This window comes from Centroberyx gerrardi, chromosome 10 (assembly GCF_048128805.1).
Source record: "Centroberyx gerrardi isolate f3 chromosome 10, fCenGer3.hap1.cur.20231027, whole genome shotgun sequence".
Classification (NCBI taxonomy): Eukaryota; Metazoa; Chordata; class Actinopteri; order Beryciformes; family Berycidae; genus Centroberyx; species Centroberyx gerrardi.
The window spans coordinates 15,381,305-15,396,038 of record NC_136006.1 but is presented as its reverse complement, the minus strand read 5'-3'; the positions used below and the strand labels follow the sequence as shown (position 1 = coordinate 15,396,038).

At 40.0% G+C, this 14,734-nt stretch overlaps 2 protein-coding genes across 3 annotated transcripts in view; both read right to left on the bottom strand.

Annotated features, from left to right (window-relative positions):
- The window catches only part of myo3b (myosin IIIB), a 59,597-nt gene extending 55,037 nt beyond the window's left edge, over nt 1–4,560 (bottom strand). The window contains exon 1 of the mRNA XM_071917932.2: nt 4,544–4,560. The gene's annotated coding sequence lies outside the window, so the exon portion shown is untranslated. The remainder of the gene's footprint in view (nt 1–4,543) is intronic.
- Nucleotides 4,561–8,145: 3,585 nt separating this feature from the next.
- ubr3 (ubiquitin protein ligase E3 component n-recognin 3) overlaps nt 8,146–14,734 on the bottom strand; it is a 42,182-nt gene continuing 35,593 nt past the window's right edge. For both annotated transcript variants that reach the window (XM_078286050.1, XM_078286051.1), the window contains 6 exons: nt 11,718–11,825; nt 11,357–11,482; nt 10,855–11,034; nt 9,500–9,709; nt 9,147–9,286; nt 8,146–8,939 (listed from right to left, as the gene is read on the bottom strand). In XM_078286050.1, the coding sequence (XP_078142176.1) occupies nt 8,822–8,939; nt 9,147–9,286; nt 9,500–9,709; nt 10,855–11,034; nt 11,357–11,482; nt 11,718–11,825 (882 nt within the window). In that variant the 3' untranslated portion in view covers nt 8,146–8,821. The remainder of the gene's footprint in view (nt 8,940–9,146; nt 9,287–9,499; nt 9,710–10,854; nt 11,035–11,356; nt 11,483–11,717; nt 11,826–14,734) is intronic.

The window sequence follows — 14,734 nt, the reverse complement described above, 5'->3', positions numbered from 1 at the left end:
AGTAAGATGCATTTCATGTAATGACATAGTCACAAGGACTAATGATCGACAGCGGTCCCGAAACATAGTATAAATCATCCTTACAGTTTGTCTTCAAGCGATGTCATTGTGCCCAACTACATGTAAGATCAATGATGTAAAGCGAGAAGTGTCAAAACAGCTGAGATTGTAACTAGAATAACATGATAGATGAGGAAATGGTATTGACATGTTGGGATATATGTATCCCATTTTCAGAAAATGATAGATATTTCAAATAAACATGATTGAGCGTAATGTTTGTGTATAATCTCACGACTGTTGTACCTGTCATAGATGTGTTATGCATCACAGAGGCTGTGTGACCCTGAGGGGGGAAGGAAGAGTCGTTTTGGGGGAGTTCAGTAGATTGATGTGGAAAACTTGAATGATGTTTTAACCCTCAAGGGCTCTGGGAACACACGAGGATGGATTTATGAATTGTTGTACGTGTAGGTTGAGCAATAGTGTAAGGGTAAATGGTAGATGGATATACCACTATTCTATGGAGATTTGCAAAGATACAGCTGATATCCTTCACTGTGTCCTTCAAGGGAGGCAATAAAGTCGCTGGTTTAACCGCGTGTTTGTGTAGCACACGATTAAATAGGGATTACACAGAGAGAATACCAAATCATTTGGCTACAAGTCCAGTTTCAGCTTCAGACTAATAATCTATCATTGATCATTCTGAAATTAATTACCCATTGCAAGTGCCAGTGAGTAATGCATCTCACATGCCTTATTAATCAACAAGATCCAAAGCTATTTTGTTGCCATTTATTACTGTCGTTCTGTTTTGTAAGGCGTTTGGTTCTCTACGCTGCTCTGCATCTACTGCATTTCATAGTGCATTGAATACACTGCCAGTCACCTGTTGTCAAGGCACCATCACCAACTTTTGTAACAGAAGGCTCATATTGCTCTAGAGCAGCTGTTTATCTACAATGGCTGGCAGCATCCGATACCCATTCTACAATATCAACTTTCTCCTGCACCTTCAAAACAAAGATTAAAGTCTTAAAAGTGCGATGGTCCACCATACGGACGATCCACCATAAAGCTGAATATTATTTTCAGTGAATTAACGTAAAGTGTACAACTCATTTCAATGGCTAATGTCTATTACACACAACCATCTCTTTCTGAAAGAGCATTGAAAATACTAAGTACATTCAGTCTTCAGTACAATGCTTTTAGGTTACAGAACAAATCATCTGCCTTACTGTTTGACCCGCAACAAATACCGTTGTAAAATTTTAAACCAATGGTCCACACGCTCATCAGCCTTAACTACTGTACAGACATTATTCTGTTAACAATTAAACTGTGAAAAACATTTCTCTTTTCAAAGATGAATAACGCTTAGATCATAAAACCTTAAGTCATACATACCTGTTCCTGTCTGCCGATTTTGTCTCACTGTCTGCGAAAGTGTCTGGGCGTCTATCCCTCCCACCAAAATGCCGCTGACTAAATCATGCTAATCTAAGAGAATTAATAATTCATTCGCTAGTAATCTGCAATGTGATCTAGTTTTAAATATTCAGGTGGCAGATGTATCCACTCATAATGGTGGCTGATATGAAGCATCTCAGATTGCACACAGGTAACCAGGAAGTTCATGATAGTTGCTAGGTCACATGACCTCTGCCTGTCTCCCCTTTGTAAATAATGTCAGCTTTACTTACAACTGCTGCTTCTTCATCCATGATTGAGTTCAGACAACTGTTGATGTCTTACAGTCTTTTGTATATCATTGACAACAATATAATTGAATATCTCTTAATTTGCTGTGTGCCAATCCCAGCAGTAGGAATGTTATGGCAAAAGGATTCCAATACTGTTAGATTATCTAACAGTAAGCATAATCTGTCTACACAGTCAAATAACATCATGGAATACAAGGTTAGAGTAATGCAGGGAAGCATAATGCTTTCCATTATTTAGTATCACTGTAAGAGTTTATAACTGAGCCTGGTCCTGGCATCCTCTAATTATAACAACACAGGAAACAATATTGGACTATACGGTAGCTGCATGCCGAGTGACAACAGCTAAAAACAAGACATTATTCCACCTGAGAAGCAACAACACCAGATGTTATGTTGCCATGAGTTCAAAACCCAAGGGATCCTGTGTAGTGAAAGAGAATCACACCAGCTCCAAGGAGCCTTAATAACACCAGTGTATCTCCCTCCAAGAAAAGCAGAGCTTTAATGTAACTGACCACAAAAAATTGAGCAGATGCTGTTTAAATGGTTTAAGCAGTTGCAATAACAATATTATATGCTGCATTGTTTCATGTCAGAAGCTTTCTTTCAATCATACACCTGCTGTCCAAGATGTTTTTATTTGTCTTATCACCACAAAGCAATCAAACAGAAAACAACCCAAACACTATTCTTTTAAATGGACAGGAGATACACCATTGCTGCTTTAGAACAGGACACCAAAGCTGCAGATGGCAATGCTCAGGTTACCCTTTGTCTACCATACTGTGTCAGCATAGGACAATAAGACATGACGTATGTGGTGTTCAATGTGCTTGGCAATGCTGTTCTACGAAACACTGTGAAGTGGTCTGAATAAAAATCAAAGCAGCATTATCCGACAAATAAAATATCGCTGGCATATGTCTAAAAACTGGAATATGTGCATGGTTACATGTTGCTTTCAGTACTGGGAAGTCATAAATGCAAATGCTTCAAGAGCAATATGCCCCTCATTCAGCAAAGTATAATTGTCTATCCAATTCTAGGGTTATGTATGGATATGGGAACAGTTTTAGGTTATGTGACCAGCTGCAACACAGAGACTGTCTTTGTCACCAGAAACAGTGCAAAGTAAAAGTGAGTAATCTCATTTTCTGCTTCAGTCAAACTCACACACAATCCCACCGTCTCTGGTAAGCCTTACCGCAACTCCAATTGGTAAGCCCTATGGTAAGTCTGGGGGGAAAAAAAAATACTCTCAACTATAATCCCTGCTAAAGGGATGTGGAGAGGCTTTGCAGTAAACCTCCACCAGCCACCAGCCAGGCCTAAAGCATCATGCCCTTGTTCTCACCCTGGCTGACCAAAGTCTCACACAACCAGAAACAAAGAGAGGAAAGTCCAGTGGGCACACATTTTTTTTCAAACTTGCAGCCTCAGCAGGAATTAAACCCCTAATCTTAGCTGTGCACATGCATGCTCAATAATCTAGACTCCAGGTGACAACTTCTAATACACAAACCCGTATCCTATTCATCAAACTTTCCCCCAAAACTGTGTGTAACTGTATGTCAAACTGATAAAAAGCCAACCTTATCATCCAAGATAGAGGATTCAATCTCAAAAACTGAACCACAGTCAGCAGTGATACTCCATGTGCCATACACATCACAGCTAACAGATGTTTCAGCACCCTCTGCCAGTTTTCTCCAGTGCTGTGTGCTGGCACAATACTGTACAGTGCTTCAGAGTGAGCTCATGTGTGCCTTCAGATTTTCTTTAAATATATATATACATATATATTAAAAAAAAAAAAAAAAAAGTCAGATATAAATATTAGGTAAGATTATGTCATTTGAATCAAATTTAACCAAACTGGCTAAGAAACAAGTGTATTTTCTCCACGCATTTTGGGCCAGAATTATGTTGAAAATGTATATTGCTGCCTTTACTTATATAATAATGCAAGCTTTATATGACTTTTCCAACAAATTACTAACTTGATGTGCCTTGCAGTTGTCTCACCAAACTGTGGTATGATTCTGAAAAGATTTGAGAATTACAACTCTACCTGATATTGGTCCCATCAATAATTCAGTGAACCTGGAGACCTGATGACATCCACTCAGAGCTATTTTCTTGAATATCCCAACATGTTGTAGCAGAATTTGACTATACAAATACATTGGAGGTAGGCCTATTCCTAGCTAGTTACCTCCGCCAAGGAGGTTATGTTTTCGGTGCCGTTTGTTTGTTTGTCTGTTTGTCAGCAGGATTACGGAAAAACTGGTATTCATGAAACTTCGTGGAAGGGTGTAGCATGGGCCAAGGAAGAACCCATTCAATTTTGGAGCGGATCCGGATCCGACTCACGAAATTTGCACATCATAGCAGACTGGACTATTGGCCTTGGCGGAGGTCTGCGCTCTCCGAGTGCCTTTCTAGTTAAAATTGTATCTCATATTCCAAAACCTGCCACCTTATATTCAACTCAACCATTTATTTATTAAACCAAGCAGGCCTGTCTGTTTATGATAATTTGTTGTTTTTAATCTTTTTATGTAGTTTCTTACTATTATGCCTTGTCCTTAAACTCTAGAGGAGAGGTCAATACCAGCTCAATACCTGTTTCTATTGCTTATGATGGGCAGTTGTGGAACTACTGACCACTGTGTAGAATGCAGTTCAGCATGTAGGCTACAACTGAGTAAAATCGATCCAAACAAAGCTATATCTGCTGTGAAGTCGCAGCTCAGTGTATACATTCTCAGTAGACCTATAGCAGGTTACAGGAGAAAACACACTCCTACCTTGTCTGTGCTGCCTCCGTATTTCCATCTCTAACATCTGCAAAATAGGGGGAAACAGTGTTAAAGATCAATTGATCTACATTACTGCACAGGCAAGCGTCCATCTCTAGACAGCTGCCTCCAGGGGGTCAAGCAGCCGATACTGGAGACAGTTTAACAAGGCACCTACCGTACTGTACTGGCCTACTGTAATTAATCCACTACTGTTAAACTAACTTATTGCTGAAATTCTGTAGTAGTCCTAGAGCTTACCGTCCATAGCAACATATCCGAACTGATTTTTCTGCTTTCCCAGTGCACGATTTTAATTATTAACAGTAACTTGATAGGCAACTGCGCATGCCGTCACAGAGAGGAAGCAACATCCACTCCAACTGAGCAAAGAGATTGGGGACTATAGCAGTACACAGACCTGCCAAATTTGACTTTTAAACAGCCCTCAATGGCCTATTCATCCACTCTGAGCGCGAGGCACCCACATGCTTACCTGAGCTTGCAGCCACCGAGCTGTTTAAATTCGAGGTTGAGCAAATGTTCAACGATGCTCGTTGAAGCACCGCCTGTAACACCAACATCTCAAAGTATGAACCTATTCTCACAATCTCAGTGTTTAAACGCGGACAGAAATCCTCCGTCGGTATTTGCTACATGCCCTACATTTTTTTTTTCCTAATTGGCATGAAACAGAGGCTTTGTGCGCCCATTGGTCATTACCCGGAGGGCCTCCCTTGTTTATCAAACTTCAACCCAATTATCCTCCAAATGCACAAACACATTGCGCAGTTAAATTTCTTTCAGAAGTCTCGGTAGGCTATAGCATTCAACTAAAGGGCAGTAAAGTATTTAGATAAACTTGGATTATATAACATAAAAAGAAGCCATGCGTATATAGTGCAGCCATTACACTCACTTGTGTAGTTTTATGGTGTTAATAAGTTGATTTTCCCTGCAACAAACACAAGTAAAAAATCTACATGAGCTATAAAACAATAAATGAAATAGCGTACCTTCTTGAAACTGGCTTACAATGAAATGAGTGCGTGCTGATGCACAGGGCCTACAGCAGTGAGGTCAGTCAGCAGCCTATCAGCTCTTTTCCTCTCATTTTAAAAAGGATATTTTGTAACATGTAGGCCAAGTTTCTACACCTATTAAGATAACCGTGTATTCTGATATAAAAAGTAACATTATATATTCAAACAAATTCAAATGTCATTGTGTTTATCTATGCAGGTTGTAATGGCCTTTCCCCCCTTCAGATTTCTGCTCCAATGAACTGAGACCCCTGGCGGCCACAACTTGAGGTGACTGTCTGTATCCCAAATATCCCAAGTTTCCCCCTAACAGCCTACATCAGTGAACAGAGGGCTTGTTTTAAAGCAAGTCCTGAATTTGAGAAAGTTCATGATAAAAAGTATTAGGTATTTAAAGAAGAAAGAGCTGAAACAATACCAGTCTCTTGTAGTTCCCCTTTCCCCTCCCCCAACTGGCACTTATGCTTGGTCAGTAGTCACTTTACTTGGAGATGATTTCAGGCCAAAAGGAATTATACTTAACATGTGTAGATACAAGACGATGAGCAAGGCATTGCCGATGACAAATCTTTTGTATTAGTTAAGGAAATAAACTAGATTAAACAAAACTTGCAACAGGAAAAATAAAAAAAGGACACAAATCAGTGTGTTTATATTTTATTCACATATGTTACATTTTGCATTAAATGTCCAAGTCATACTTTCTGGTCAAACTCAGAAAGTTTGAGTCAGCACCTACAGTAATGTACTGTATTCTCTCTTCATTCATACAGGAGAACACACAAGAGCTTTCAATTAGAATTTACACCCATTACTCATTGGCTATTTGGTTGCGGTCATTTACAAAGTGGGTACTGCAAAATAAGAATAGAGGGAAAATCAGTAAACAGAGAAGCAGCATGCATGAATTCAAGAGGAGATTGTTCAAGTGTTAACACAATGTGGCCCAGCATTTCAAAACCTGGGATCAGGGATATCACTGGTATGCTGTTGATCACCCAAAAAAAAAAAAAAAAGTAACATTAATCTTGCAGGCACAACTGGATAAGTGACCTCTCTTCCAGAGAAAAAGATGATAATCAGAAAATTAAGTAGCTAAGACACTTAAAGGATAAGGCCGGTGTTTTTTAATGCATTGCTTACCGTCAACAAATCCTATGAAAATAACAAAATCAACAATGCGTTTGCTCTACTCCCGTTACTTTCTGACTTCCCACGTACCGTTTTTAGCCGTCAACCCGGAAGTCATTGGCTCCAATTGTGAGCTAAAAACCTTGAAATACAGCTCACAAAGACATAGTTTCAATTTTAAAAATCACTAACTGTTACCACGAAAAGTCAGGCTGTTGTAGTTATTACCAAATCAAATGGGAACAAATTCTTCATTACGCCGGGGACTATTTTAGGTGCTACGTAACTATTTTCCTGAGATCGCAAAGTGTTTACAGCTGGCTTATTGAGTTGTTTGAGGAAAAAGTCGGCTGGCCTGGTGCATCGTGATGATGAAATATGCTGCCCAGAGCAACGGCATGGCTCTTCGACCTGTTTTTAACCGTTTTTTTAATACAATGGAGTTCTATGGCTGCTGGGACATGGCTTCATTGGGCACCGGCTACATGGACGAGATTTGCTAGCAAAACAAAATCATTGCTGATTTTGCTTTTTTCATAGGATTTGTTGATGGTAAGCAATGCATTAAAAAACACCGGCCTTATCCTTTAACTCAAATAACGGTGGCTAAAAGGATGTCATGCACAGTGTATAATGGATACTCAAGTCTGATAATCTTGTAATGTTGGAATGCACCTATGATTCACAACTAGATGACTTGTACAACTTATGGATGTGTGAGGGATAGTCATCACTATAAATGTACTGTACTGCAGTTATGACTTTTGGCTGTCAAAAGCATAAAATGAAACAAACTATTTTCCTGACAGTACAGAAAGATGAAGGGTATTGGCATTTCTTAAACTACATTTAATTGAGTTTCATATCTTGATAGAAGACTTTGACAATGGCCAAGTTAATATTTTAAGACCCAAGGCTATATTATATATATATATATATATCCCAAAATGATGCATGATACATGCCCCTTTCCATGTATTAGGGTCTTAACTCATAACGGAATATAGTATTACTGCTTTCATATGGCTTACACTTGCCATTGCAGCGGAATACCATATCTGTGCAATGACATTAATGCCTTAAAAATGTACGCTAATTCAACTATTGTAAAACCGACACCTACTTCATATCTTGGGCATTATGGAGAGCAGTGACAATGAATAGTGGACAAATGCACCTTAGATAGTTGATTCATTCTGACCTGGTGTAGCCAAACCTGCCTTGGGGTTGGGTTTGAGTCTCTTCTTTAGAACCAACCAGAACCAAGTAGGTGATGGAGGGCAGGACTGCAAAAATTATAATGAGCGGAACAAAGAGGTGACCGCATGCCTCGCTAGACATTAAAGTGAGCTTGACTCAACATTCCCAGCCATCTATCATAAACTCAAAGCAAAACCTCTTAGAAAACAAATCTTCACAAAAGGTAAAATTACTTACTTGAACAATGAGCAGCAGCATTTATTTAAATATCTAAAACTTTGTATTTTAAACAGCAAAAAGAAAAAAAATTCCTGAGGATGGATTGCAACTAGACCCATAAAAAGAGCCTTTGCTTGTTTGCAATAAACTCTAGTGTTGATGGGTGGACTTGTCCTGCCTACCATTACATGTCAACAAACGTGAGTGCACATTGCAATAACATCGCTACACTCATCAGGAGCTTGAAACTCATGCCAGCACAGCAGAGCAGATTTTGATAAATGAGGGATATGCATTAATATTATAAATGGTGCCAAAAATAATCAAACTTTGCAGGGGCATTCAGCATTAAATATTTTTCAAACCAAACAAATATTAGAGGCTTCAAAAGCCTCTTCCAAACCAATTACTTCTGGGCAAAGTTGTGCTTTCACTTTGAACTGACCAAATTTGCTTCTCCCTGTTGAAAACCACACATTAAATCACTTAAATAAACACACACACTTGTTAGTCTTTAGGCATGATTGTACACCAAACTTCACATAAACCAAGGCTGTGGCAGAAATACCCTCACTGCATGTTTGTGGATATCACATAATAAGATTCCCAAATATTTTAATCGAGGCAGACACATAAGCCAGAAAAAATTCTTCTCCATCAGGGGTTGTGTTTTTTTAGTGGGCTTTGGGAGAGCTTAGAGTCCATTGTAATGAGGCCCCCAACGCTTATTGATGTGGTCGAAGGTGTGCGAAACCCACTGTTGCTCCAACACTCGATACCTCTCTTCACATAAGAAAAGAGGCTTGCCACGGCTGGAGAAAGGGCAGAAGGAAATAAGATTGAGAGCTGTGCCTTTTTTCCCCCCCACTGCAGCACGTATTGCAATACCTCACATGATTTGATGTTTTCTGATAAGTACTAAAACCAGGAGTATCAAAAATGTATTAACTGCGTAAGGCTCATTACACAATGTTGTGTGGCTAATACGACATGCACTGTGTCCATGTCAAGTACCGTACCGTAGATCGCGGTCCTCCTCTCCATGGGCATCCAGGTAAACAGAACCCCATAGGCAGAAACGATGTCCACGGATGATGATGATGACTGAGGCATTTATCAGTAGGAAGATGCCTGTAGCTGCGCCACAGAGTTGGGAGTGCTGCAGTGACAGATGACAAATATCAACATTACCAAAACTGATCCTGAGACTGTCAAGTAGCCATGCAAATTCAGCTTGCATTAGTGGGGGTAAAAATGTATAATTTTGTCAACAGTTACAAATTAGTTGGTGTTGGCCCTCAAGCATCATCGTTTAAACAGACAGCAAGACTACGACATTGCATTATTTTTAAGGAGAAGTCGGGAAACTCACCAAAACACATTCACAGATACCCTGCTGCTTGCAGCACAGCCCTTTGAGACAGACGAAGGCGCCACAAACGAGGCAGAGCGCAGGGTCCTTTGGCACCTTTTTGCAGGCAGTGCAGGCCTTCCTGTGATAGTACTGGAAGATGATATTGTAGTTGTCAGGTAGCTGGAGAAGGCGGGGGGCTGCCCACTGAGGATCCTCGACAAGCAAAGTCTGGGGAGGAAAAGGACGACAGCACTATTTAAAACATGTTCAGGTCACAGATTTATTGTGCACCGTTGTGTGTGAACTGGAATAGGAATTTAGGATTCCAACACATTGTCATGTAAAGGTCATGGAAGTGAGAAGGAAAATACTATGGTGAAATTACTATGACCAATATGTCGGTCTTTATGATTAAATGCTACACTGAAGTTTTTCTGGTCTTTCAAACCACATCAACTTCAAAGATCATTGAATTCAGTATTTTGCTATTTGTGGTGCACTGACTGTCCTTCACTGTTCAGTGTTGATCCTCCCAGGAGCTTTATCTGAAGCCCTCTACATTTAACTCTGACTCTTGATCACGGGACTCATCACCTCAGGTCCTCTACAAACTTGGGGAAAAAAATACGAGGCTTTCTATTCATAGCTCATTGTACTCTATCAGTAAACCCAGATCAGAAGAAAAATTACTTCTCATAAAGATGAAATTTTTAAAGCTCTCGAAGACATGATAAACTGTGCTTCCTAGCCGTTATCAGACTTTTTTTTTTTTTTTTTAAATAAGCCTGAGTGAGGGGAAAAAAATCTGACTTGTTTTCAGCCTTTACTGAATAAATCTTCCAAGACTCTTGACTTCTACGTGGTCTTTATGCTGTCCTTCAGCTCTAGGATGTAATAATAAATAATGCCCTATGTTAAGGGTTATGTGGAAACAATCTAAATTGGCGAGCAAAGCACTCCAACTTTTCATGATGTATGACGTCCAAGATCAATTCAGTACTGAATGACAAAGAGGGTATGAGACACATGGTTTGTCGTGCCATCACTCCTAGGAGACTAGAGAGGCCGGAGTCACACGTAACAACAGCAATGGCCTTTGTCAACCAAGGTTGACACTTGTTTCAAAGTGTCACAATAGTATAGCACATTGGCACATTAGTTATATTAATCATTTGCAGGACAACAATGTTATGTTGATTAATGTGTGCTTTAAAGATTTCATACAGAGACTGTATTGACAGGTTTCAAATACATTTTTACAATTTAAATCCGATTACTTCTCCATGACAGCATGGAGAAAAGACTGGATATATATCGTTTTCCATTAATTTTCTGTAGGAACTCTGAATAAAGATTGAAATACTCAGACCTACCAATGATTGCTCTGCCTGCGTCTCAGAGACCCCTGTGACCTCAGCACACCACTGTGTCACCAAGTCGAAGGCGCTGACCGCCCACTCCAGACATGAGGCACTGTGCATGGGGTTGGAAGGCTGCGGGGCCGAGGCTATGAGCCCCAAACACACAGCCAGGGATGAGAACTCCTCCTCCTCCTGAGAACACACAGACAAGAAATGGATTTGTGAGTTCACTCTGTCTCTTTGCTTTCCCTCACTCCTGTGATTCACAGGATGTCAGAGGTTCTACACTCTATTTCACTGAACTACCTAAATGTCTCATGTTGCTTTTATTGATAGCGCAATCATGCTTGGCAAGACTTCATGTTGCTCAATTACCAATGTGAGAAACCTAAAAATACCTTGAGCCAGATAAGCGGATAAGCCAAGACCAATGTTACGGTGCACCAACTGCCAGGATACAAAGTAGTCTAAGCAGTTATGATGATGACATTTATGATGATATGTGGTGGCATACCAGGCAGCCAGTCAGGCTGTCTCCGTAGAGGTGATGCTGCAGGAGACAGGAGAGGCGAAGGAAGGGCAGGCAGAACTGCTGGAGGCTGAACTCTATGGATTGTGGGGACCACACACTGGAGCTCAGCTGGGGAGAGAAGCACCACAGTAACACTTCATCAATAGCCAGTCAACAGCTGGCTGATAATGGCGTGATGTATATCTCTTTCAGAGACTAGTAGAGATATTAGGGTAATGATCAATTCATCTTGTGAGAGAAAATAAGAAAAGAGCACAGCAAAAAAGGCAGAGAAGAGAGACAACATGCTATTGGCAGTAATGTTCTGAAGGGCTCAAACAGTAGTCATTTTTTTGTGTCTCACCATTGATGTTTCTTCAGTGTTCACCTTGTAAACACTCTTGTCCTTGGAGAGCTCACTGATTACATGGCTGAGTAGGGCTTCGAAAGACTTCTCAGCATTGGCAGCATTCTGTGACAGCACAAAAAAATAAATATGAAAATTTTGACCGTATGTAAGCAAAAGTTAAAGGTAGTCAAGTCAAGCTTATTTATACAGCCCTTTATCACAAGCATGTCTCAAAGGGCTTAAAATACCATATCATATACCACACTACATCAAACACACACTCACATTCACACCTATGGGAAATTTATAGTCTCCAATTCACCTGACCTGCATGTCTTTGGACTGCAGGAGGCAACCAAAGGACTTGGAGGAAACCCACGCAAACACAGGGAGAACATGCAACCTCCACACAGATGGACCAGGGCCGAGATTTGAACCCAGGACCTTCTTGTTGTGAGGCCACAGTGCCAACCGCCGAGCCACTATGCTCCATGTAAGCTTTTCTGTGCGGAGCTGTGCACTGAGCCTGATGAAGGCAAAGCCCAGTTGGTTCATAATGCGTTTCCATTATACACAAGGCTAACCAGGCTAATGTTTCATTTGTTGCTATATTGTGCCACTGTAGTGGCAGGATGCTATTAACGTTATAAGCTGTTCGTCTGTCTGGCTAAGTTTAACTGACCAAAGAGAAATTATGAATAGAGGACTTAGAGTTGGTGTAGTTTTATGTTGTGTTCTGTATTCTGTTCTCTAAATATATATACAGAGAGCAGAGTTACCCAACAGTGCATACTAGGGAGAGATAAGATTTTCACCCATCAGCTCTATTTATGATAATTATATGGTCTTTTGGCAAAAGCCTTGCTATAGCACATGAATAATTGGTCAACGAGCTCTGTTTTGATGTGCCATAGAAAAATTATGAATCTTGATGAGAATAATCTATAGCTCACAAGCCTTAGAGTGTAACCCACACTGATCCCCAACCATTACATTTTAACTGTGTTGCACTTTGCACCATGTTTCTAGTAATGTTATCATAGATGTCATGCCACATGGCTATGAGTACATTATGCAGGTCCTATCATAAATATATACTACTCCTAACTGACTTATTTTATCTAATGTAAACAGCTCTCTCACCTCTGGTACGCTTCCCTCTAGTTTTAAACACACAATAATTCAACCTCTCTTGAAGAAACCTAACTTAGATCCCTCATTACTTAACAACTACAGGCCTATCTCTAAACTCATTTACCTAAAGTTTTAGAAAAATAAGTTTTTACTCTATCCCTTTTAAACATCAACAATATTTTTGAGAAATTCCAATCAGGTTTTAGATCACTACATAGCACAGAGACAGCCCTCCTCAAAGTCACAAATGACCTGCACGGTTTTATTTCATTATTTATGAATTATTTTAGACCTCAGTGTAGCATTTGACACCGTTGATCATGCAGTACTAATTGATTGCCTTGAGCACTGTGTGGGTATCTCTGGCTCAGCACAGAATTGGCTCAGGTCCTATCTATCAAATATCTAAAGAACCTTTTCAGTTACAACAGACAATTCCTCATCTTCCTCAGTAGACTTCACATGTGGGATCCCTCAGGGCTCAATTCTAGGCCCCCATACTTTTTGCCCCTCACTATGATCCCTCTTGGCAGTATCATTCATAGGCACAATGTTTCCTTCCATCGATACACAGACGATTCCCAGATATACCTCCCCTTAAAACCAGGTGACCCAAATTCCAATTACACCTTTAAGAACTGCCTCGCTGACATTAAGGATTGGAGGTCCCAGAACATTTTACAACTGAATTACAACAATTATGAAATACTCCTATTTGGCTCTCTAAGCTCCAGACATCATGTTCTACAGGACCTTGGTAGTCAGTCTTCAAACCTAGGAAACCTAGGCTAGAAACCTAGGAGTGATCTTTGACAGTGACCGGACTTATGAGGAATAGGTACAGACTAAAGACAGTAGAGCAATCTTGCTTCCTACAATTAAGAAATATATCTAAAATAAAGTCATTTTTATCCGTCTCAGATCTAGAGATCATCCATGCTTTTACCTCATCTTGTTTAGACTACTGCAACTCCCTGTATTCCTGCCTTAGGCAAAAATCACTCACTTTCAGCTGGTTCAGAATGCAGCAACTAGGACCTTAACTGGTACCAAACAACAAAGACACCACATATCCCCAATTTTAGTGTCTCTCCACTGGTTGCTAGTTAGATATAGTGACTTCATTGATGGATACCTGCTGTTTCTTATAGAGAACATACTGTACTGTAGTACCCTACATATAGCCTCAGAAATTGATATGGCAATCTAGTGTCCCTTACAGAGGACAAAAATACATTGTTGGGTAACAGAAAACACAAAAATGGTTCCCCCTGACAATCTATTGTCATCTTCAAGTATCAGAATAAAGTGCTCTGCCTCTCAGTGTCTTCACAATCCTCCATCTATCTCTAAAATGTGCTGCACAGTAGAATATAATAACTTATGCAGAGTAAGCAGAGGACACAATAATTCTTTTCTTACAATAAAATATCTGACTGGCTGATAAGCGGTAGAGACATTACTGAATGTGTGTTCTGATAAAAATTCAACTGGTTTGACTAATATTTTATATGGAGGAAAAGCTGGTAGCATTTATCAAGCTGAAGGTGGTAGAATATAAAACAGCGGCTGTCTTATCTCGTCTGCCGTCCTCTGTCATAGATTTATAGAGGAGGAATTTAATGTCCATGGATTTCCTTCCTCTGGGCTCTGATCTTTGTTCAGACTTTGCATCTTTTTTTATCAACTTCAATTTAATTACAATGGCATTCCTCCAAATATGGATGCCGTCCTCAATGAGGATTTGAAATGCATCTTAAATGGCAGCTTGTGAATGAGTGCACTATTGTTCATGACATTGTAGTGGGAAGATATTAAACCATGCCTCTATTATAGATGGAAACACCCTAAGGGGGGAGGGCTTCAGCTATTTGTCTATTGACATTCAAGCTAGCCAC